At 42.8% G+C, this 25,329-nt stretch overlaps 1 protein-coding gene and 1 long non-coding RNA gene across 4 annotated transcripts in view; one reads left to right on the forward strand and one right to left on the reverse strand.

The window, feature by feature from the left end:
• Window positions 1–25,329, forward strand: part of NEDD9 (neural precursor cell expressed, developmentally down-regulated 9) — a 196,649-nt gene that overhangs the window by 54,011 nt on the left and 117,309 nt on the right. For all 3 annotated transcript variants that reach the window (XM_063632391.1, XM_055262762.2, XM_063632392.1), the window contains one exon: window positions 21,021–21,184. In XM_063632391.1, the coding sequence (XP_063488461.1) occupies window positions 21,088–21,184 (97 nt within the window). In that variant the 5' untranslated portion in view covers window positions 21,021–21,087. The remainder of the gene's footprint in view (window positions 1–21,020; window positions 21,185–25,329) is intronic.
• LOC129472851 (uncharacterized) overlaps window positions 7,027–25,329 on the reverse strand; it is a 146,773-nt gene continuing 128,470 nt past the window's right edge. The window contains exon 3 of the long non-coding RNA XR_008654110.2: window positions 7,027–7,452. This is a non-coding gene — a long non-coding RNA (uncharacterized lncRNA). The remainder of the gene's footprint in view (window positions 7,453–25,329) is intronic.

The raw sequence follows: 25,329 nt of genomic DNA on the forward strand, positions 1-25,329 counted from the left end.
CTCTTGCTGGACCCACATTAATGGACTGCAGCTTCTGAATCCCAGCAGGCCCTCTTTCATTTTCTATCATCTTTCTCTGTCTGTATTTTATAGCATGAGGTACTGAAGTTATCGGGTGATCAGAGAAGACTAGAACTGGATATAAACCAACAGATAATCGAGTAATGTGGCTTTAAACCTCCAGACTTTGAGGTCTATTGACTGTGAAGATACTGGAGGGGACTCAAAAGCTATTACCGTTTTCAAAAATGGTGTCAGAACTGTTCAATGTACTTTAAATAGGACTCACAAGTGTATTAAAGTGTCAAGTTTTCTTCTGCCTAAAACTGTATGAACACAGTACAGTAACTGGTTATTTCAATGCTGACAAAAGTTCTGATTGACAGAACTTGCACTCATTATATATCACTCAGTACCTAATTGATATGATAATTTTGAAATCAGGAAGATTGTGGAGAGAGATTAGTAAGAGGTCCTTAGTGGTAAAAGGACTAAGGGAATTGTAGTCTGATTGTGTCTTTCTTCAAAAGTTGAGGCCCAGAGATGTTAAGTGATTTGCTGAGAGTTGGATGATTAATGCCCTAGAACTATGGTGGCCATGCCACACCAGTACAGTCCCTATGTGCTCCTGTTGTCCCAGCATCATCACCAGTAGGAATCCCTGTCACTCTCAAAAGAAATCCAGTTTGACTAATAAATTACATAGTCACTCTACCTAAAACCCAAGTCTCCAACCGCCAATTCATCCATTTTCTCACCACACAACTCTACCTCTTTCTCTCTCTTTCCTGGTTCTCAAAACTGTTTCTCCTATCTGATTCCATCTTTTATGTTTTCACAAGTAAATCATCCTCAAAGTTTGGGGGACTATAAATGACAGCTCCAACTCCAGATGGCCTGAACCGTGGGACCTTTTGTTCCTGAGTGGAGGAGGAAGGAAGATGGTACAGGGGCAGGGGCAGCTGGGCCCCAGGCAAGCCCAGGGCCTTGCCCAAGCCTCAGACAGCCACCCACGTGCTCCTATGTTCTCAGTGACAAAGGCCGGGAGGGGCAGAGGGAAGCTGGTGAATTTTTATGATTTAAAAAATATGAATCCACACTGGATAGAAAAAATACAGTGTAAAACACCACCCGTGCAGCTCTGAAAGTCTAGAATGCCCAGGTGATTCCAGTATGGTGTCCACAGACTTCGGCAATACTTTGAAAACCTCTGTGAACAATAAAAGTTAAGCATGAGAAAGAAAATATTTCCCATAAGAAAATATAAACCGTTTTCCTTGTCTGCCACATGGGGCCAAACATACCAGTGTGTTTAATTGGTAGATCAGTACCACTCTCAAGAATTTCTTAGATGCCATAAACACAGAATGCAATTTTGGTGGAGTCCCACAGCAAGCTATAATCATGAGCGGGGAGGACCTGGGTTCAGCAGCTGTGCTTTATTCCTGTGTTGCTTTGAACTCACAGCAGAGCTAAATACCCGGCTCATAAGGCCTTCTGATAAAGTCCAGCAGACTTGGGAAAAATTGGTTTTTGTTTTGTTTTGTTTTTCCTTTATTTTTTCTTTTTTGAGATGGAGTTTTTGCTCTGTTGCCCAGGCTAGAGTACAGTGGTAAGATCTCGGTTCACTGCAACCTCCGCCTCCAGGGTTCAAGCGACTCTCCTACCTCAACCTCCCAAGTATCTGGGATTACAGGCATGTGCCATAACACCTGTCTAATTTCTGTATTTTTAGTAGAGATGGGGTTTCGCCATGTTGGCCAGACTGATCTCGAACTCCTGGCCTCAGGTGATCCGCCCGCCTCGGCCTCCCAAAGTGCTGGGATTACAGGCGTGAGCCTCTGCACCCAGCCAAGAAACTTGTTAAAATGAAAATTGGGTCTATGTAGACTGGGAGATTAAAAATGACTCCTTTTTAATATAAGGAACTTTGCTTTACTGTTTCATTAAAAGGTTTGCCAGTGCAAACTGAAAATGTAGGAGCCCTTTTTAAAAAGCAGGAACAAAAACAACCTCTGCTGTGAAAGGTACTAAAATAAAAGCCGCTTTTTTTCTTCTGCATTCTCTCTTTTGACTTGTCACAAGGCTTTTAAAATCATTCGTATTTGCTATTTAATGCCACTCTAAGTAAAGGAAAATTAAAATTTTAAATTGTTAGCATGAATCTTACCTTTCATCTTTATATTGTGCAAAGCCAGCTTTAAACGAAAATATAAGAGCATTTAATTTGTATGCTAAATCATTCAAAATGATGCAATTTGCGTATTTCATTCTTACCAGAACAGTGGAAAACACTGCACAAAACTAATTCAACGCTTTTATTTCACTTCTCAATAATGCACATTCTTTTTTTTTTTTTTTTTTTTTTTTTTTTGAGACAGAGTCTCTCTCTGTCACCCAGGCTGGAGTGCAGTGGCATGATCTCAGTTCACTGCAACCTCTGCCTCCTGGGTTCAAACGATTCTTATGCTTCAGCCTCCCGAGTAAGCTGGGATTACAGGCACCCGGCACCACACCCTGCTAATTTTTGTATTTTTAGTAGAGACAGGGTTTTGCCACGTTGGCCAAGCTAGTCTCAAACTCCTGACCTCAGGTGATCCACCACCTCGGCCTCCCAAAGTGCTGGGATTACAGGTGTAATCCACTGTGCCCAGCCTGATACATGCACATTCTATCAACGCTCTCTACCTTTGGCTTACTGACGAGTAAGGAAGAATTGAAAAAAAAAAGGCCTATGGGTTGCCTTATCTTTCCATTTCTTTCTGCGTCTTCATTTTCAGTTTAAGTTGTTTGCAAATGCAAAGAAGTAACATGAGTAAGAAAGGTCAAACCAAGTTTCCTTGGTCATATGTGTTTCTTAGAATACCACTGCTGCCTTTGTGTTTGAAGCATGTTTTGGTTTTCAAATGGAAAGTGTGGCCTCTCAGGGCTGTCAGTGTCCCTCCCCCTCCCCAGCTAACTCAGTCATAGACAAAACACAATTTGGAGTCACTTAGAAGCTTCATGAACTCCCACACATTGTGAATACACCAGAATTCTGAGTTCATGGCCAATGCTCCATGTGAACGGGGTGACAAGAAAGGATGGACACACGTATCTCCTGTGTTTCTGCTCATTCCGTGTTGTCTCATCAGAAGTCACTTACAAAATGCAAGTTTCAAGAGGAAATTATTACCATTTTAATACAGTAGCCACAGAGCATGAAACCCATCAAGAAGTCCTTCTGAGCAACAAGTCCTGTGCAAGCACACAGGTGACGTGCCATGAAGCTGGCCCTGCACATGGGGTGGCAGCATGCATGAAAATGGTGAAGAGATCCCAGGGGATCAGGCGGTGCACTGAGAAGGAACACCAGGCATCCAGACCTGCACACAGGTGCACACAGTGTGCACAGCAGGAGTTCAGGGCAGCCAGAGATTCACTACCAGAGGTACAGCCCGAGAGCACATGCCATGGCAGGAAAGAGGAGACAGGCAGAGACAGGAAGATCAAAGTGGAGGGAGAAAAGCTGGAGTACTGGTTAACTAAGACACTCAGCCGGCAGTGTCGAGAGAGCGCCACAAAATGAAGGCAAGGAAATCACGGAGGTGAGATACTAGCAAAGGGGCATCGGAAACCAGTGGCCACGTGGCTCTGATCCCAAGCACTGAGTGCCCTCCCCGGCATCCCTGTGGGGCTGTGAGGTACATTTCATGTTTCTGGACGTGGCTCCTCAGCGTGGCCTTCCAGCTCCTCTCATCCCTCTACCCTCTTGGTAAAAACAAGACATCTTCTAGGAGTGAGGCAACTTCCCCGCTGCCCTGTAGAGAGCCACACTTCTGCTTTTCTAGTGTTCTAAGAATACCTTTCCTGATTTATCATCGTAAGAACGGGTGGGAAACTAGCTATGTTGAACATGTGACATGCGAGATGGTTAATGGTGACCCGCCAATGAGCAGGACGCCAGGACCTTGTGCGACTGTGAGACTTTGCAACACCGCAGCGGAAGGCTGTCCCTCTGAGGTGTGTAGCCACTTAGGGGCCTCCTTCTATCACCCATGACTAAGTCTTCTGCGTTAGCTTAGAGCAGGGTTTTTCAGCCTTGAAACCATGAACATTCAGGGCCAGACAGTTTTCTGTTGTGGAAGACTGTCCAACATACCGTAGGATGTTTTAGCAGCCTCTCTGGCCTCTGCTCACTACATGCTAGTAGCAACCCCCTTTCCCTACCATGTGACAATCAAAAATGTCTCCAGACATTGCTAGATGCTCCCTGTGGGAAATCATCACCCTTGGTGAGAACCTGTGACTTTGAGCACGTGAGCCCTGCAGAGGATAACGTCTGAGATTAGCCACTCCCACCACATGCTCTTCCAGCTGGAATGGTTCTTTGTCTTTGCAGTGCCTGCTTTTCTGAAAGTGTCTCTTCATTGCTTTGTCTTCCTTCTAGCACTATATTCCCCATTCCTGGGCAAGTTAGTAAATAAGGCCTGGGGGTAGAGTAAAGTCACTCAGTGGGCGAGTCTCCTTGCTCTGTGTCCATCCAAAGAGAATTAGATCAGCCTTGAAAGTCACTGCAAAATATATATATATCCTGAGGCCTACAAAGATTTTTGTGAGCTCACCATCCCTTTTCTAACTCTCTAGGGCACTGTGTACTACTATGTAGCAAGAGCTCGATGTTTGCCAGCCTTGTCATATGTTTCGTCTCTTTTAATCTTCAAAGAGAAAAAAATAACTCCTATAACATAACAGCATATCTCCTATAACTTATAAAAAATTCCTATAAAGTAGTATTGACTCCCATGCTGGGAATTAATAAGTAACTTGCCCAAGACCACCCAGGTAGTAAATGGATTTGAACTTGGGTTTTTTGGCTGCTGGTCTAAGACCTTTTCTATCAATGCTTCCCTGGCTTCGTGCACGTAAGAATCGCCTGTGGGTGTCTGCAAACAATGCAGGTTCCCAGGCCTCGCCCCTAGAGCCTTGGTAGGCAGGTTTAGAGCAGGACCCAAGAATCAGGATTTGAAACGACCGATAAAACACGTCATTCCGGTGATGACGGGGCAGGTCACTGCCCCTTGAGAAACACTGAACTCCATTATTCTGTGATTCCTGGCAAACCATCAGGGAAGAAGAGAAGAGAAAAGAGAGGAGAAGGGTTGAGAGAGATTGAAAGCACTCAGGCTGATGCAGGGTTGAGAGGAGTTGGTTCTCTCCTTCCTCTCTCATCCTTGCAGGCTTAGCCACATGTCTGACAATGGCAATACCGTGTCCAAACCTCCACACCCATGAGATGCCCCTTGACCTCTCCTGCCTCTGTGTGTTTGGGCAGCCTGGGTGTGGGTTCCCCCAGCTCACTCCTCAGGTACCAGGACCCAAGCTCCCATCAGTGAACCTATTTCACAAAGCATTTCTTTTTTTTTTTTTTTTTAAGTTCTGGAATACACGTTGAGAATATGCAGGTTTGTTACATAGGTATACATGTGCCATGGTGGTTTGCTGCACCTATCAACCTGTCATCTAGGTTTTAAGCCCTGCATGCATTAGATATTTGTCCTAATGCTTTTCTTCCCCTTGCTCCCGACCCCCCAACAGGTCCTGCTATGTGATGTTCCCCTCCCTGTGCCCACGTATTCTTATTGTTCAGCTCCCACTTATGAGTGAGAACATGCGGTGTTTGGTTTTCTGTTCCTGGGTTAGTTTGCTGAGGATGATGGTTTCCAGCTTCATCCATGTCCCTGTAAAGGACATGAACTCGTTCATTTTTATGGCTACATAGTATTCCATGGTGTATATGTGCCACATTTTCTTTATCCAGTCTCTCATTGATGGGCATCAATTCACAAAGCACTTCCATCAGCTTCGTTTGATTATGGAAATTAGCCCACTAACATTGCATTTGTTTGTCCAAAGATACTTTCTAAAATCCTTGGCCTTCCCTAGAGACTTTCCTGGAATCTTTGTCTCCCCTGGCTAGATCATGAAAAACCTGGATCAGCCTTAAGTTGGATATCTGGTCACTTTCGGTTTTAAACAGTCTGGCAAAGCAAGAGGTACAACACATCCTGGTTTGATGTACTTTCCAGCAAAAAGTATTAGCAAAACAATAATAATATTCAGAGGGCTCAGTTCCCAGTAGAATTCAGCACATACTCCAGATCTCCTGAGGTTCAGGTCTAGTTGAAGGGAAAGGAATGACTGAGATGGGTTTGAGTTTCAGACTTGAGTTTCTCCCAGCTCCCTTGAGAGACAAAGAAAATCTGCCGATAAACACAAAACACAGCTCATTTCCCTGCTACTTGTTTGCAAGCAATTGTATGTCTGTCCTACAGACCTCACTGGGCTCGTGGCACTTTGAATAGCTTTCTGTGATGTAATGCACCCAGGTTTTCACTCACACTATGCGCAGGGAATTCAGCCTCTCGGAGTCATGACTACGTCGTCCTTTGCTGCTCAAACCATTGCTGCTGGTGGCCTTGGCTTTTATTTGTTAAGCTGTAGCTTCAAGAGAGAGCCAACTCCCTCCCTTCCTCCTTCCTTCCTTCCCTCCTTCCATCCCTTCTTCTTTCCCTCCTTCCCTCCTTCCTTCCCTCCTTATTTCCCTCCCTCGTTCCTTCTTTCCCTTCCTTCTTCCCTCCCTCCCTTCTTCCTTCCTTCCTTCCTTTGCCCCTCCATTTCTCTCCCTCTTTTTCTTCTCTTTTTTCCTTCCTTCCTTTCTTTGCCCCTCCATTTCTCTCCCTCTTTTTCTTCTCTTTTTTCCTTCCTTCCCTGTCTCCCTCCCTTCATTCTCTCTCTTTCTGTCTGTCATGGTTAACAACACATGCTTCAACAGGTTTTTTTTAACCTCTTAAGAAGTATATGGTTAAAAAGTCTCTTTGCTATTCCTGTCTTGTACCTAAGCCACCTGCCCCCACCCCACCCTTGCCATACACACATTCATACACACAATACAAGTAAACCATTGGTACTGATTTATTGTTTTTCCTTCCAAAGTGCTTTCAATATATATGTAAGCACATTTGAATAGATGTTGTCAGCCCCCAGATGACAGCCTGTGAAACACAGTGTTCTGCATCTTACACTTTTCACTCACCATTATATCTTAGACATCTTTCCAAACATAAAGACCTCGTTCATTCTTTTTTATGGCATCATAGTACTCCAGTTGTATAGATTAGCATAATTTATGTAGCCAATCTTCTATTAACAAAAATTCTGGTTGCTTCCAATATGTTGCTATCACCAACAATGTTGTAGCAGGTAGCCCTGTGCTATGTCTTTCTGAACATGTGCCAGTCTGTGTGCAGCATAAACTCCTGAGGGTGGCATTTGAGGATGAGTGGCTGTACTCACGTGCAATCTGGATAGATATGAACAAATCGCTCATCGTAGGCACCGTGTGGACCTCTCTTCCACCAATAGTGCAACATGGCGTGGCAGTCCCTATTGCAACAAGTTCCTGAGGCTTTCCTGGGATAAGAAAAAGGCGGGAGAGTATAGAAGGTTATTTAATTAGAAGACCAGGTTCCCCCTCTCACTTCCCAAGCCACAATCATCAAAATTCTCAAACCTGATTCTTTATTATACAACCAAGAAAGATATATTTTTATTTTTAAAATTGTAACCTAATGAATTAGGATTTTTTTGACTGTGAGTAACAAAATACAGTTCAACTCAGCTTGGCGGTGGGCTGGGGGAGAACGAGGGGCAGGGCGTGGTCACTGTAAGAAGAGGGACACATCTCATGGTACAGTAGGCAGGAGTGCAGCCATGCTCCCAGAAGGGACAGCATCCAGGAGCTGGGAGACCACAGGACAGCCGGGGATACAGGGCCTGTCACCCATTGCTGCTTCTATTTGGATCTTCTTTCTTGAAATATTTTTTTCCTCTCTTCTATTCAATCCTCACAACAGGTAAAGGTGGAAGCTCACAGTGACCAAATTCACAGTTGGAGAGAGACTTTGTGTGCACGTGTGCATGTTAGTGTGTGTGAGTGTGTGTGCATGTTAGTGTGTGAGTGTGCATGAGTGTGTGTGAGATTATTTGCTTGTTAGTGCGAGTGTGTACCAGTGTGAGTGTACATGTTAGTGTGTGAGTGTGCATGTGTGAATGCATGTGTGTGAGTGTGCATGTGTGAGTGTGCATGAGTGTGCGTGTGAGAGTGTGTGTATGTGAGTGTGTGGGTGTGTGAGAGTGTGAGTGCACAGGATGCTTTTCTGCTTTGATTCCCCATTCCCAGAAAAGGGCGTTGGCCCTGAACTTGGGGTCAGGCGCTCATGCCTGGGCCAAGCAGCTGTGAACAGCAGAGCTTGGTCATGTTGTCCAAGCTGAAATGTGGGTCCCACTGTTCTGAGTGGGCAGAAGAGCCAGGGGTATCTTTTCAAGCTGGGCAGATATTCCACATGGCATCTGCACAACCACAAATAAAGTGGTTTATCTTTGTCAGTTTAATATTATAACAAAAATATTATAAAAACAAGGCAGAAACATAATGAACTCTAAGGCCCAATAAATCTCTTGGTGAAATGGCCCTCGTGGTTTCTGAAGTTATCCCAGCATGGGATAATGGCAGAAATGAATCAGGTATAAACTGGACAAATTCTCACCTCTCTTGTTTCTTTTCAGCCAATAGTTTCCTAAAAACTGGGTTATCAGAGACGCTCTCTTAGAGTAAAACAATTTTTTTTTTTTACATTTTTAAAAACAAAGCTTCTCTCCCATGAATATCCAGAAAGACCATACATTTCAGGGCTGGCCTACAGGACATATTTCAAAGTGATGTGTAATGTCATTTTAGAAGAGTGAGCTGTTTTTTTTGTTTTTTTTTTTTTTAACTTAAAGACAAAATGGCCAGGGAAAAAGCTGCCAAGTCTCTGAGTAATCTTATTGAGGGTTCAGTTTTCTAAGTATGACCTTATGCTAGCAACAGCCCCTGAGTAACAAGAAAACAAGCCAAGCTAGGAAGCCTTGTTTCTATGAGACGAAATGGTAAGACAGCAAAGTCTGAAGGTGAATTCTAGTTATGTAACATGAATGAGTCATCAATGCCGTCAGAGATCACAGACAATGAAGCAGTGACCTGCCGTCTCCCCACACTTGCAAAGCGCGGAGGCTCTGTTTCTCATCTCCCGCTCCACACCTTCCTCTCACTCCTCCTTCCTTCCTTCTTTTCTATTTTTCTCTTTTCTTTTCCATTTTGTGCTGCATTACTCAGGGTTCTCAGAACCAATCGGATGCATGTATATATTTAGAAAGTGATTTCTCGTAAGAACTTGGCTCATGTGATCATGGAGGAGGGCAGGTCCCAAGATCTGCAGGATGAGTCCGCAAACTGGGGACCCAAGAGAGCTGATGGTGTGGTTCCTGTCTGCATCTGAGGGTCTGGGACCCAGGAGAGCTGATCACATAGCTCTAGCATAAAGGCCAGTAGGCTTGAGACCCAGGAAGATCTGATACCTCTATTTAAGTCCAAAGGTGAGAAAAAGCCAATGTTTTAGTTCAAAGATGACCAAGCAGGAGGATTTCTCTCTTGCTCAGGGGAAGGTCCACCTTTTTGTTCTATTCAGACCTTCAACTGATTGAACAAGGCCCACCCACATTGGGAGGGCCACCCACTTTACCCAGTCTACTGATTTACACGTTAATCTCATCTCCAAAACACCCTCGGAACACCCAGAATGATGTTTGCCCAAATGTCTGGACATCCTGTGGCCTAGTCAGGTGGACACATAGAATTAACTATCACACATGCCTTCCTGTTCTCAGGTGCACTGGCCACGCATGCTGTCACCCATTTCCCGTTTATCATCTTTTCTTTACAGCCAAGTTTCTAGAAAGAGAAGTCTAGACTCTGTCTGCAGTTTCTCATCTCTCATTCACAGGTCAACCCAGCGGCAGCTGGTGCCTGTCCCCATCATTTTGTCGAAACTGATCTCAACAATCTCCGTAATCTAATTGTCAAGTTCTTTCCTCTGTTCTTTGTGTAGTAACGCACCATCCTGAATCTCCTCCAGGCCTCTCTCCTCTGTGTGGCCCTCTAAGAGTGATAGTCCCCAGGATCTTGCTATCTTCCTATCTCTTCTTTTTTTTAATTTATTTTTTTGAAATGGAGCCTCACCCTATAGCCCAGGCTGGAGTGCTCACTGCTACCTCCACCTCCCAGATTCAAGCAATTCTCCTTCCTCAGCCTCCCGAGTAGCTGGGATCACAGGCCCACGCCCCTATACCCAGCTAATGTTTGTATTTTTAGTAGAGACGGAGTTTCACCATGTTGGCCAGGCTGGTCTCAAACTCCTGACCTCAGGTGATCTGCCCACCTCGGCCTCCCAGAGTGCTGGGATTACAAGCGTGAGCCACTGCCCCTGGCCCCCTATCTCATTTAACAAGCTCTGTCTGGCAGATGTTATAAGCGCTCTTGCTTTAACTGCCAGCTCTAAGCTCATGACTATAAAATCTCTGTCTTCAACATTCTCTCTCTCTGAATCTCAGACTTGAGATATGTAACTGCTTACAGATTCTCTCCCCATTGGACAGTCTCCACATGAAACTGGAACTTAACATGCCGCATTCAAATTCACCATTTCCCTCATAGACTTAATTCTTAATTTCTTCTTTCTCAGAATGATACTAGCATCCATGCGGTCTCCGAAGGTTTTATCCAGGAGACATTTATTACCAACGGCTCCCTCTCTCACCTTGTAATTCAAATCAGTTACTATGCTCTTTCGGTTCTCCTTGCTAAATATCCATCACCTCTCCTCTTCACTGTCCCTGTCTCCAGCTTAATCCGAACCTTCCTTATAATTCTCCACTGGAGCACAGCTTTATAATGGATTTCTGTCCACCTCCATTTCAACTGCCCCTTCAATGAATTAGTGACGACTTTCAGTGTGATTCTCATGCAAGAAAATGTGATCAAGTTAATTCCCAATGAAAGCATTTCCAAGCCTACCCCATTGCCTTTAGGATACAATATGAAGACAATTGCAACAGTCTGGGAGAGAGACTGTAAGCTAAGACAGAGGCAACTGAGATGGAGACACAGGACAGAATGAAGGGAGCTGGGAGATCCTACAAGCTAGAAATGCCAAGACCCCATTACCGATGAGATGATCAGACGTGGGAGTGAGAGTAAAGGGAGATGAAGGAAATCCTCTCCATCCTGACTTTGATGATAAAGTGAATCACAGTCTTGTTCTCTGAGCTGGGAACTCTAGATCCTGACTTTCCTCAAAGCAAACAGCAAGTGAACTTACTTGGGTGGGGCACCCTGTCTGGGAAGCAAAGCCTTCAGGAAACTCAAAGGTCTGGGTAGAGATGAATCAGAGACCCAATAACGAAGAAATAAAAATTAATACCAGATGGGTGAAGGAGGCAATTGAAAGTCCTTGTAAATAGTCAGCGTCCAAGAGTGCTGCAGGAGTGGAAGGTGCCACAAACAATGCTCTTCTGCCAGGAGATTCCTAAAAATCTGCTGGCAAAGACCAGAGAAAGAATCAGAGCCATGTGCCCAGCAAGACATTACCTAAGCTCAAAAGGGTTTAAAGGACTTATAACCCTGCCTTTTACCCTCAATTATTTCATGATCACCACAATGCCCTTTTTCCTGGTCAGGTGGTTGGCAGTAGTTTGGAATATCTTGCTGTTTGTAGAACACGTTAAAGCATGAATTGTTTGTTGCTATGCCTTCAGGGTGCATATTTGGATGCCCTAACAGATGAACTAATAGCTCTTTTCATCTCACTCTCTTTATTGAGTCTTGCCCATTTACAACAAGGGCGAGGCTTGTTTTGTAGATCTTTAAAACACACCTGAGGATTTTGAATTCATTTATAAGCCAATCCTCTCCAGTGATCATTCAGTAAGAACCAAAGTCATTTGCAAAGCTATACACCAACAACATTTAAACTGGTTAAATTGAGCCAAACCACCCAACTTGACTGTTCAGCCAAATTCAAGTTATGTCCAATGCATTGAGATATTAAATCCCCAACAAATTCTTCTTTGGCATGGCCTGACAAGATCACTGGTATTTATTGGTTGCTTTTATACAAATGGAAAGAAATATATCATAACCAAAAAGTTTTCACAGTCAACCTCATTAGAATCTTGCATGGGACCCAAGAGTGGGCTGACGAACACAATCTTTCCTGCCAAAGAGCAGCCTTTTGCTCTGCAAGCAGGTGGCTGATGGGCTGTTTTATGAAGGGTTTAATGATCTCTGTCTGCCTTAGTTACCTACCAAAATAAACTGTGTGAATCCCAACATGGTAGAAGGACTCCCTCATTAACTGTCAAGCAAAATCTTGGTAGGGCTCCACAGCCTGGGGAAATAAAGTTGCTAACGAAGACAAGTCAGTGATTCTGTAGTTTCAACAGATCTCTGCTTCAGATACTGTTAGCAGCCCAGGAAGCAGCTCTGTTGGCTGCATTGATCCTGGGCCCAGAATTACCCTCAGGCAGAACCATCAGGGAGACAGAGCTAGATCAGTCTCCATTCCCTTAGGACACTACTCGTTTGGCGACAAGCTAACCAGAGAGCTTCACTCAATTTATAACATTCATAACTGATAAAGGCCTTTTCTGGTATCCCACTAATTATATATCCAGGTTATAACCGAAATAAGATACAAAACTGAGGGTGCATTTTTGTCTGATCTCTTTATTTTACGCATGAGGAAACTGAGATTCAGGAATGGCTGAATTGCCCGAAGTTGCACACCAGAGAGTAGAGCCCAGGTCTCCTGACTTGCAGGCCACAGTTCTTCCTGCCGTGAATATCATCATGCGCTGCCAGCTGCACATGGTTGAATGGGAGTTACAGAAGTTTGGAAAACCTGGGTCAGATATCAGACTAGAGAAACATCCAAAGAGAGATGAGAGAAAACGTAGACTGAATGGTCCACAAGCCTCAGTATAGGAAATGAAGTGGATTAGCCAGGAAATCAGGAACCTAGGCTGTTTTGAGGGGGGCATAAAAGCTGCCTTGCTCAATCCTGCTTATTTCAATCTATAGAGAGAACCACTCTACAGGCAGAAGCCTTGCCATTTTTACCCATGCCTGGGCCAAGAGTACGCCTTCCTTCATCCATATGTCTAGCTTTCTCCCCACCCACTCCTTTCTTTGGAAGGAAGTTATTTTCCTTTCCTATCACTGAAAATTCTAACAGAGCCCCACTGAGAGTCTTCTTCATCCTAGGCCCTCATTTAAAACAAAATTTTACTGAGCACTTACTATGTACCAGGTGCTGAGCTGGGGTAACAGAGATAGAGCAGCCACAGTTATAATCCACGAGGATCTCCTCATCCAAAGGTCCTGTTTATGTAGAGTGCTTGCTTGCACCATGTGGACAGTGAGCATACTTCTAAACCCCAAATCTCAACATATGGTCCAAGAAAAGACTGCTTTTCTAATTTGCAAATATTTTATAAGAGTGTCTTTAAAAGGCTTACAAACTGAATTGCATTAGTAAGTCCTATAACAAGTTCCTTTACTAGAAAAAAATAAATTTTATTAAATCAGGATTTTTGAGAAAAATCTGTGCTCTGTGTTCTCCAAATCCATATGTTTTAGCTTGTAAAACCTCCCTATAATCACAGTCTATTGCAGTTGGGAAGGATCTGAAATGTCACCTAATCCAGGAGATGTAAATTTTTTATTTTTTAACAATGAAACAATTTTTAAAAACAATTATTACCATGACTTCCAAAATAATAAAAGAATTAAAATTGGCACCTCTCTCCTAAAAAATGAGCTTGTTTACTCTTCCCGTCGCAAATGAGGAAACTGAGATCCAAAGAGAGTGAGAAGTCAAATGTCTCAAAGAAAGTTACTTGCAGAGTAAGGGTAGGAACATAGGATCTTTTCCTATTATTTTTCCACCCATCCATCCATCCATCCACTCATCCATCCACTCATCCATCCATCCATCCATCCATCCATCCTTCCATTCACCCACCCACCCATCCAGCTATTCATCTATCCACCCATCTATCCATCCATCCACCCATTCACCTATCCATCCACCCATCCATCTATTCATTCATCTGCCATCCATCCATCCATCTACCCACTCATCTGTCCATCCATCCATCCTTCCATTCACCCACCCACCCACCCATCTATTCATCTATCCACTCATCTATCCATCCATCCACCCATTCACCTATCTATCCACCCATTCACCTCTCCATCCACCCATCCACCATCCATCTACTCAGCCATCTATCCATTATCTATTCACCCATCCATCTGTTCATTAATCCACCCGTCCATTCAACCATCCACCCAATTTTCTATTCATCCATTCATCCATCCATCCATCCACCCACCATCTATCTATTCATTTATCCATCCATCCATCATATGTTTACCCATTGATCCATCTACCCATCTAGATATTCATCTATCTACCCATCCACCCACCATCCATTTATTCATCCATCAATTCATCTACCCATCCATCTATCTACCCACTAATCCATCTATCCATCCATTCACTTCACAAATCTTCAATAAGCCCTGGGGGTCCTCCACTTGAAAGAAAGGTAGACAAAGGCCAGGCCATGCATGGCCTTATGAGTCATCTTAAGAATTTTGGGCATTGTCTTAAGAACAATAAGAAAGGCATTGCAGCACTTTTTGTTTTGCTTGAGTTTAGGGATTTTCTTTTAAAAACATTTTATTGTAGAATGTTTCAAAAGTATAAAGAGTAGTATCAATTACCTAGCTTCAATAATTCTTAGCACATGGAAAACCTTGTTTTACCGTCTCCCCACTCTGCCCACCCCACTGGGTTATTGGCCTGCAAATACTCAGTATGAATCTTCAAAAGATAAGGACTCTTTAAAATATATATATATATACACACACACACACATATATATACATATATATACACACACATATATATAACATAAAGTCATAATACCATTATCAAACGGAAAACATTTCCATAGTATTCCATAATATTAAAAATTCCATTAGTTGACTAAAAAAACTTTAGGGATTGGGAACTCACATGACACAGTTGACATTTTAGAGACTTCAGCTCTGGCTACAGCATGAAAAAAGGGTTATAGAGAGAAGAGCCAAGTCTCAAGGGCCAATGCAGTAACCCAGATGAGAAGGGAAGTGGCCTGAACATGACAGCAGTAGGGACAGAGGGGCATGGAGAGGTACAAGAGCAGTGCAGGAGGCATCGTTGAGAGAACATCTTGAAAGCCATGGGGAAGATGGACAATGGAAACCATTAGGATGAGGCCCAGCATCTAGTGTGGGTGGTGGTGCCATTCACTGAGAGGAGACCAAAGCTGAAAATATCCATTTGGATTAGCAGATGGGGTGCGTCTTTTGGAGAGGTGGAGCACAAGGTGGGAGAAGGGCATCACGGAGAGCTGTCCAGGGCCAGCTGGAGAGAAGGCCTGGGCTGGAGAAACAGGTTCAGGAGTCCTGAAGCTGTAGGTGGAAACTGAAGTTGTGGCTGCAGGTGGTGAAAGTAGAGGAGGCTGAGGACAGAACTGGAGGCTCAGTGCCATGATGGGAGGTGAAGAGAAACACCCAGACAGACTAGCACCAAGGAAAGACCATCATTTAAAAGGGGAAACGTGGTCAATGGTGTGAAATCTTGCAGAGATGTCAAGTAAAGTGAGACTCAAAGTGGTCCACTGGGTTTAGGAAAAAGGATTTAGAACAAGGGATGTTGGGAAGAGCCCCTTTAGTGAGGGAGAGAAAACACGCACCAGACTGTCACCAGTGAAAACGGAGGAACTGGAATTTCTTCTGTGCCTGACCCAAGGTGCTAGGATTACAGGTGTGAGCCACTGCACCCGACACCGTCTGTAATATTTTATTATGGCAGCTCTAGCAAACTAATACAGCCAGGCACTGTGATTAACACGTTACTTCCTTCTTTTTATTTAATATTCACAAAAACCTCACGCAGTAAGTTCTCCTGTATCTCCTTTTCTTGATGAAGAGATTGAAGCTTAGAGAGGGAAACAAACTAACTTGTGTAAGGTGGAAAAGTTAGTAAGCAGAATTCTAATGCAGTCTCCCAGGGATGCTGTCACAAAGCACCACAAACTGCAGGGCTTAAACAGAAATCCATCGTTTCACAGCTCGGGAGCCTGGGAGAGACCAATGGGTCGGTAGGGTTGGTGGCTTGAGAGGGCTGTAAGGAAAGAATCTGCTCATGTTTCTTCATATCAGCTTTCCTCTCCATATTGCTCCTCTTTAATAAGGACATCAGTCCAGTTGGATGAGGGGCCATCCTGCTCTAGTAGGACCTCATCTTAATTAATTACATCTGCAATGACTTTATCTCCAAACAAGGTCCCATTCTGAGATACTGGGGGTTAGGGATTTATCATATGAATTTGGGCAGACACAATTCAACCCTCCTGCCCTGCTTGGATGAAGGCCGTGTGAGCTGAAGGACTCAGTCAGCTAGGGGAAAACCTGACTTCAGGGTCTTAAAGGAAAGGCGTGACTGCTGGGAGCAAGTCAGGAGAGAGGTCATATATGGAGAAAAGTCTCGTAGAAGGTGAGACAGGATGGCATTGAGTGACAGGTGGAGGGATTCACTTGGGCGTGAGATGACACATTTTCCTTATTGTCACAAGGATGAGGGAAGGAAAAAGGGATGAGTTGAAATGTGAAGTGAATCTGCAGATGTGGAGGAGGGAAGTTGAGGAAGTTCATTTCAGAGGGCCCCTGCTTTCTTTGTGGAGCAGGTGGGGAGACTGCCTACCGAGGTTAAGAGCAGGGTTTAAGATTGGGGCTCAGAAGAGGGACAGGCAACAAAACCAGAGATGTTGAAAAACATGGGGAAAGTTTGAAACATCTGCTGTGTATAAACTGCAACAGCCTGCTGTTTCTAGACTAGGCCCCACTCAATGTAGCATTGCAGAAGATAATCTACTCTCATTTTAATTAGAAAAATAGGAGAACAGGAGGGTGAGCTGGCCAGGGAGCTACAGAAGGCTGCCTGACAGTAACAAGGGTCTAGATGGCATTGGTGGCCCTGAGTTTGCAGTGGCATCATCTGCAGGGTGTGTGGTTTTGCCAGCCATCCTCAATAGCGGGGCGATTCATGCAGAGTAAGTAAACAGCTGAGTTCATCCAAGGCTGGGCTTTAGCCAGGGCAATGCATTAAAAGGACAAACGCCAAGGAGGTTGGGCATATTGGCAAGAGGAGGGTGAAGTAGGGAAGCTCAGGGGTTTCAGTGGGCAGAGAGGGAAGTGGGCATGTGAGGAGGCTGTGGCTATTTCTGCTGAAGAGGCCTGCTCATGCCCCTTGCTTTCTGAGAGCATGGCTGTTGCTGCTTCCTGGCGGAACAGATGCTGTCAGATGTGCCATACTGATGAGCTGCAGGCTGACAGGCTCCCCAGCTGGTCTCCCTCCTCTGCAGTGGTCCTGACTGGTCCCAGCTGGGCAATTCAGCAATTTGTGCTCAGTGCTGCCACAACTCTCAGAGCATGCTCTGGGGACACACACCCCTGTGAAAGGATGAGGTTGGTACCAGCTGCCTTCCTAGTGGCGTGTCAATGTATCCCTGGGTCAGTCAGCTCATTTCTCTGTTACTTTAAAATGCTGTATGGACTGACTCTGCTTACATCTTGGATTTTATTACCATAATCTTCCAAGGCTACCAATCTTCGCTTAGCTGCCATATTTCAAATAAAAACTATGGATATTATTATAAATATTATTGATATTACTATTCTATACCTCTACTGATATTATTAGCAGTCAACTTGAAACCCCAAGTTACCATATTCACTTCAGTATCTTCATATACAAATAAATGAGAAGAAAAACTCATAACTGTTTTAGAGGGGTGGTGACACACTAACGTTATTCCTGGTACAAAATGGTCAACATTTAAAAAAAATACTAAACATTGTCAGAAGCAATGGGAGCTATTATACTTTGTTGATGAGAATATTGATTGATACAAGCACTTTGGAAAAAGTTTGGTATTTTTTGTTAAAGCTGAAAACAAAGCAGGCAAGGTGCTGTGAGTCTGTAGTCTCAGCTACTCAGGAGGCTGAGGCAAGAGAATCCCTTCAGGCAGCCTGGGCAACACAAAGAAACAAGGAAGGCAGGAAGGCAGGGAGGGATGGAGGGAGACCTATCATCCAGCAATTCCACACAAACACAACAGAAACAGATAAAGATCTATGTAGCATTATTATTCATAATCGGCTAGTACTGGAAACAACACAATTGTCTGTGAACATTATTAATAGGATGGAAAAATGCTGGCGTATCCATACAGTGGAATACTATACAGCAATGCAAATTACAAACTACAGCTACAGGCAATAACATAGATGCATTGCTCAAACATAATGCTCAGTGGGAGAAGCCGACACAAAAGAACATATGCTGTGATCCATTTATCCAAATTTTAAAAACAAGGAAGTCACTTTATTGTATAGGAGTGCCAAGTGACATAGTAAAGCACAGAGAAAACTAAGGAGGGAATGACCAGAACAGTCCATATAGTCACCTGTAGGCAGGCCCACCGTTAACAGAAAACTGGAGCATTCAGTAATTGAGGACACATAAATATACTTTAGATGCTGCTTTGCTTATATACAAATAAAAATCTGCAACATATATCATATGGAATTATTCTTTTCCTTTGACATCACTTCAAAATATATATTATCTGATTCTTATCATGAGTTTAAAACAAAGGCTCAATGTCTGATATTCTCCCAAATAATAAATTATCAGGATTCCTTGGAGCATTACAAAAAACATTTTTTTGTGGGGCTTAAGGTAGAAGTACAGATGGAGAACGGCATATTATGGGCCTAAATATTGTAAAATTATAAATTAAACTAACAAGCTGTACTTGGACAAATATCTCTTCATAGTGACCTCAGAAACCACGTTGGACCTTAGAATTCTTGGACTGCTTGGATCTTCCTGCCGTAACATGTGCCACAGGAACAAGCCGCCCCTAGACCCAGCCATCCACCCTCATGCCCCACCCCTGCTCCATCCCATAACCCAAGGGCCTTGGTGCTCATCTATATCACTCTTGAGCCCTCAAATCTCCCTTCATCCATGGCCTTTTACGAATATCTGCTTCCAGGCCCCCGTCAGGAAGAAGGACTGAAGGGAGAGCCCACAAAGACCAGGAAGTAGGTTTGGAATCATTTGAACAGGAAGTCCCAATGTCCTGGTCCTTGGCACGGGGTCTAGAAAGAGAGACATGGATCTCAGGTGGGCATGGTCTCTTGGCCCCACAGACCTCTTTCCCCTTGAGAAAGTGCATGGCTGGAGGACAGCCAGAAGCCCAAAACACAAGGCCCAACACAGAGTCCCTGGTGCATGGGGATAAGGGTAGTACCGCCTTTATGGGAAAGAAAGGGGTTGCACTGGAAAGGGCACTTGGAAAGCTTCTGGAGTCCTGGCAGTACTCTATGTCTTGACCTGGGTGGCAGTTAAATTTATAACAACTTATTAAGCTATACATTTATTTTATACAGTTTTCTACATGTGTGTTATATTTCCCAGTAAAGAATTAATGTGTGTGTGTGTATATATATAATTTCTGGTATTGTAGTTTATGGTATCCACATAGACAAATCAGCTCTGAGAAGTTGTCTTATAAGCGCAGACACCTTGGGCAGTTAAAATGCCTCAAGGTGTGAGTACCTAAAGAAGCAATAGACATGGCGCTGGAAACGCAGTAACTCTCCCTTCTGTTTCTCCATCCTGTGTGGAGCCAAGATGCTGGGGTAACCGCACATGGGTTCAGGCAGAGCAAATGAGTCATGGGCCCGTGTCCCCTTGCCTAGCCACTGCAAGTGCCTCAGAGGAAAATTCCTTTTTCCCCCTCTTAGCCAAGACTATAAATACTGTGTTTATCAAACTGAAATTACAGGAGGCTGTTCCCATCCTGGTAGAAGCGAAAAGAGACTAACTCCCAATTATCCTGTTTGGAAAGGATTTCTAGGAGGACTTCTCTTCCTCCTAAGGGCAGCTGCAGAGGTTCATTAATTTTTTTGCTGAGCTTCTATTATGTGCCAGACACAATTCTTATTTTTCTGCCTCCCCTTTTAAAACAACCTCTTACTTATTCTTGATAGGAAAACACTGTCCTTTTACAAAGATTCACATTACCAGTTCTCAAAAAGATATTCACGTACCCCATGTGGTTTAAATATCAGGGTTTTTCTAAGGATATATATCCCAACTATAGCCTACAAAGACATACACATACATACACACACACCATCTCAAAACAGCCTTACAGCTGCAAGATGTTGAAAGAGAGTGAAAAATTGGCCAGTACTAACTCACCGAAAGCCCAGTCCATGTTTTTCCCAAAAAATCAAATTCTGGGCTTTGCATCGAAGCTATTTAAAAGCCACATTTCCAAAACACTAGTTTTTCTCCTTTTCTGGAAACAAGAAAAACATATGGCTCCAGTGACCTTCACAAGCTGCTGGTAAGAGGTAGAGTCAGGCACATCCTGTGGCTTCAAAATGATAAAAACAGTAACATATTAAGCTGGTTTAAAGGGGGATGGTGGGGCCACAGGGATGGGAGAGTAAAAACAATCAATGAAATCAATGACAAGACTAAAACTGTAGGTTATAGGCAAGGAAATTTCACTCTCACCTCTACTATCCATACAAAACGCCTGGCAAATATCTACCTGTCCCTCAAGACTCCACCCAAGATTGACCTTCCTTTGTGCCCTCACCAGACCCACTGCACATTTGACCCGAAATGATGTAACATTTTATCGTGCTGTATTTTTGTTTGTTCAGTGAGACTGTGGGATCCTTGAGGACAGGACTATATTTTATGTGTCTTTGAAGTTCCAATAAAGCATAGTAAGAACCCCATAAATGCTTTCCTTGATTGCGTGAATGAATGGATGATGGATTCCATTCACCAGACTATGGATTTGGCTTTTCCAACTGCTATGATGCAACCCTTAAATGATGAAAAGCATCTCAAGTTTTTTCAGAGTTTACCAATCTTTCCATCTCTATCTCCTGTTTTCAGATTCAGTAAGCTGTGAGGTCCGTAATGTCAGACACTGGCAAACATCACATGTTCTTCAAATAGAGTTATGAAAACCAAGAAACTGGTCGGAAGAGTAAAACGCCGGAATTGTCCTTTCCAAGATCCAGAGCTGCAACATTCCTTGGGGCAAAATGTGGACAAGAGTGAGTACTGATAGAAAAAAACAGACAATTTGTAATTCCCCTTTTTCCAGTTTGCTCAGCCTAAATCCTCTGCAATAATAATACAAATCGTGTTTTTTTTTATCGTACAGGCCTGCAACTAACATTTGGGGAAAATACTGTTAAGCTTAGACTGCCAGATTTTGCTCTGTTAGGTGAATTTTTTACATGGATACACTGATGCCCAGAGGGCATCCTATTCAATCCAGAAATCTCTGGGGAAGCAGTCTTCTGGGATGCAGATAAATTATTCCACTTAACATAATGGTGCCCGAGCAAGCCTGGAAGTTACACTCACTGAAGTATTCATTCAGAAGCTGATTGCCCACGTTTGGAAATAGCCAGTTCTTGGTGCCTTGTTTCTCTGTTTGCCAGTCACCTTCAAACCATTCAACTTCCATTTGGCCATTCCTCAAGAAAATCAAGGTGGCCTGGGGTAGAGTGTAGGATTAAAATAATCAATTTTTCTATCTAACCAAGGCTTCCTAAAGGTTTTATGAAAATTCAGTAGAAGAAATGATATGTAATTTTACCTATTAGTTGGCCTCTAAAGGAGGCAGGCATCGTCGCATGGCACAGTGGCATTGAGGGTCACAAAGATCTGAATTTTGGTCCTTGCTTTTCTGTTTAGTAGTAGAGTTGACCTTGAGCCAGTAACCTGACCCTTTTGAATCTCTGTTTCGGCGTTTATAAAATGGTGACAGGAAGATTGTTCAGAGGATGAAATGATAAAATGCACACAGAGCAACTCGTGCTCAAAAAAAAAAAGGTGAATTCCCTTATCTATTGAGATCGATCAACTGTTTTCTGTATCTCAGAGAATCAACCATCAACTGCACACAAATAAAAAAGCTCTGGGCACCACATTAAGCCAAGACCAGCCCCATCTCCTTCCTGGGGAAAGGTTCCAAGTTAAATATAATAAGAAATGCTTTCTTTAAATAATTTGATAAGTAACAAAAGGATTTCCCTGGAAGGCATTAAAAACAAGTTTGACTGTCATATCACTGTGATTTTTTTTATTACATTTTAAGTTCTAGGGTACAGGTGCACAACGTACAGGTTTGTTACATAGGTATACATATGCCATGTTGGTTTGCTGCAGCCATCAATTCATCATTTACATTAGGTATTTCTCCTAATGCTATGCCTCCCCCAGGCCCACACCCACCGACAGGCCCTGGTGTGTGAGGTTCCTTGCCCTGTGTCCATGTGTTCTCATTGTTCAACTCCCACCTGTGAGTGTGAACATGCGGTGTTCAGTTTTCTGTCCTCGTGATAGCTTGCTTAGAATGATAGTTTCCAGCTTCATCCATGTCCCTGCAAAGGACATGAACTCATCCTTTTTTATGGCTGCATAGTATTCCATGGTGTATATGTGCCACATTTTCTTAATCCAGTCTATCATCGATGGATATTTGGGTTAGTTCCAAGTCTTTGCTATTGTGAATAGTGCTGCAATAAACATACATGTGCATGTGTCTTTATAGTAGCATGATCTATAATCCTTTGGGTATATACCCAGTAATGGGATTGCTGGGTCAACTGGTATTTCTAGTTCTAGATCCTTGAGGAATTGCCACACTGTCTTCCACAATGGTTGAACTAATTTACACTCCCAAGAGTGAAAAACCATTCCTATTTCTCTACATCCTCTCCAGCATCTGTTGTTTCCTGACTTTTTAATGATCGCCATTCTAACTGGTGTGAGATGGTATCTCATTGTGGTTTTGATATGCATTTCTCTGATGACCAGTGATGATGAGCATTTTTTCATATGTCTTTTGGCTGCATAAATGTCTTCTTTTGAGAAGTGTCTGTTCATATGCTTTGCCCACTTTTTGATGGGGTTGTTTGTTTATTTCTTGTAAATTTGTTTAAGTTCTTTGTAGATTCTGGATATTAGCTCTTTGTCAGATGGGTAGACTGCAAAGATTTTCTCCCATTCTGTAGGTTGCCTGTTCACTCTGATGATAGTTTCTTTTGCCGTGTAGAAGCTCTTTAGTTTAATTAGATCCCATTTGTCTATTTTGGCTTTTGTTGCCATTGCTTTTGGTGTTTTAGTCATGAAGTCTTTGCCCATGCCTATGTCCTGAATGGTATTGCGTAGGTTTTCTTCTAGGATTTTTACGGTGTTAGGTCTCACATTTAAGTCTTTAATGCATCTTGAGTTAATTTTTGTATACATTGTAAGGAAGGGATCCAGTTTCAGCTTTCTACATATGGCTAGCCAGTTTTCCCAGCACCATTTATTAAATAGGGAATCCTTTCCATATTGCTTGTTTTTTTTCAGGTTTGTCAAAGATTAGATGGTTGTAGATGTGTGATGTTATGTCTGAGGCTTCTGTTCTGTTCCATCGGTCTATACATCTGTTTTGGTACCAGTACCATGCTGTTTTGGTTACTGTAGCCTTGTAGTATAGTTTGAAGTCAGGTAGTGGGATGCCTCCAGCTTTGTTCTTTTTGCTTAGGATTGTCTTGGCTATGCAAGCTCTTTTTTGGTTCCATATGAACTTTAAAGTAGTTTTTCCCAATTCTGTGAAGAAAGTCAGTGGTAGCTTGATGGGGATGGCATTGAATCTATAAATTACCTTGGGCAGTATGGCCATTTTCATGATATTGATTCTTCCTATCCATGAGCATGGAATGTTCTTCCATTTGTTTGTGCCCTCTTTTATTTCATTGAGCAGTGGTTTGTAGTTCTCCTTGAAGAGGTCCTTCACATCCCTTGTAAGTTGGATTCCGAGGTATTTTATTCTCTTTGTAGCAATTGTGAATGGGAGTTCACTCATGATTTGGCTCTCTGTTTATCTATTATTGGTGTATAGGAATGCTTGTGATTTTTGCACATTGATTTTGTATCCTGAGACTTTGCTGAAGTTGCTTATTAGCTTAAGGAAATTTTGGGCTGAGATGATGGGATTTTCTAAATATACAATCATGTCATTTGCAAACAGGGACAATTTGACTTCCTCTTTTCCTAATTGAATACCCTCTATTTCTTTCTCTTACCCGATTTCCCTAGCCAGAACTTCCAACACTATGTTGAATAGGAGTGGTGAGAGAGGGCATCCTTGTCTTGTGCCAGTTTTCAAAGGGAATGCTTCCAGCTTTTGTCCATTCAGTATGATATTGGCTGTGGGTTTGTCATTAATAGCTCTTATTATTTTGAGATACGTTCCATCAATACATAGTTTATTGAGAGTTTTTAGCATGAAGCACTGTTGAATTTTGTCAAAGGCCTTTTCTGCATCTATTGAGATAATCATGTGGTTTTTGTCATTGGTTCTGTTTATGTGATGGATTACATTTATTGATTTGTGTATGTTGAACCAGCCTTGCATCCCAGGGATGAAGCCCACTTGATCGTGGTGGATAAACTTTTTGATGTGCTGCTGGATTCGGTTTGCCAGTATTTTATTGAGGATTTTTGCATCAATGTTCATCAGGGATATTGGTCTAAAATTCTCTTTTTTTGTTGTGTCTCTGCTAGGCTTTGGTATCAGGATGATGCTAGCCCATAAAATGAGTTAGGGAGGATTCCCCCTTTCTCGATTGATTGAAATAGTTTCAGAAGGAATGGTACCAGCTCCTCTTTTTACCTCTGGTAGAATTCGGCTGTGAATCTGTCTGGTCCTGGACTTTTTTTGGTTGGTAGGCTATTAATTATTGCCTCAACTTCAGAGCCTTTTATTGGTCTATTCAGAGATTCAACTTCTTCCTGGTTTAGTCTTGGGAGGGTGTATGTGTCCAGGAATTTATCCATTTCTTCTAGATTTTCTAGTTTATTTGCTTAGAGGTGTTTATAGTATTCTCTGATGGTAGTTTGTATTTCTGTGGGATCAGTGGTGATATCCCCTTTATCATTTTTTATTGCGTCTATTTGATTCTTCTCTCTTTTCTTCTTTATTAGTCTTGCTAGCAATCTATCTATCTTGTTGATCTTTTCAAAAATCCAGCTCCTGGATTCATTGATTTTTTTGAAGAGTTTTTGTTGTCTCTCTCCTTCAGTTCTGCTCTGATCTTAGTTATTTCTTGCCTTCTGCTAGCTGTTGAATTTATCTGCTCTTGCTTCTCTAGTTCTTTTAATTGTGATGTTAGAGTGTCAATTTTAGATCTTTCCTGCT

Source organism: Symphalangus syndactylus, chromosome 23, assembly GCF_028878055.3.
Source record: "Symphalangus syndactylus isolate Jambi chromosome 23, NHGRI_mSymSyn1-v2.1_pri, whole genome shotgun sequence".
Lineage (NCBI taxonomy): Eukaryota > Metazoa > Chordata > Mammalia > Primates > Hylobatidae > Symphalangus > Symphalangus syndactylus.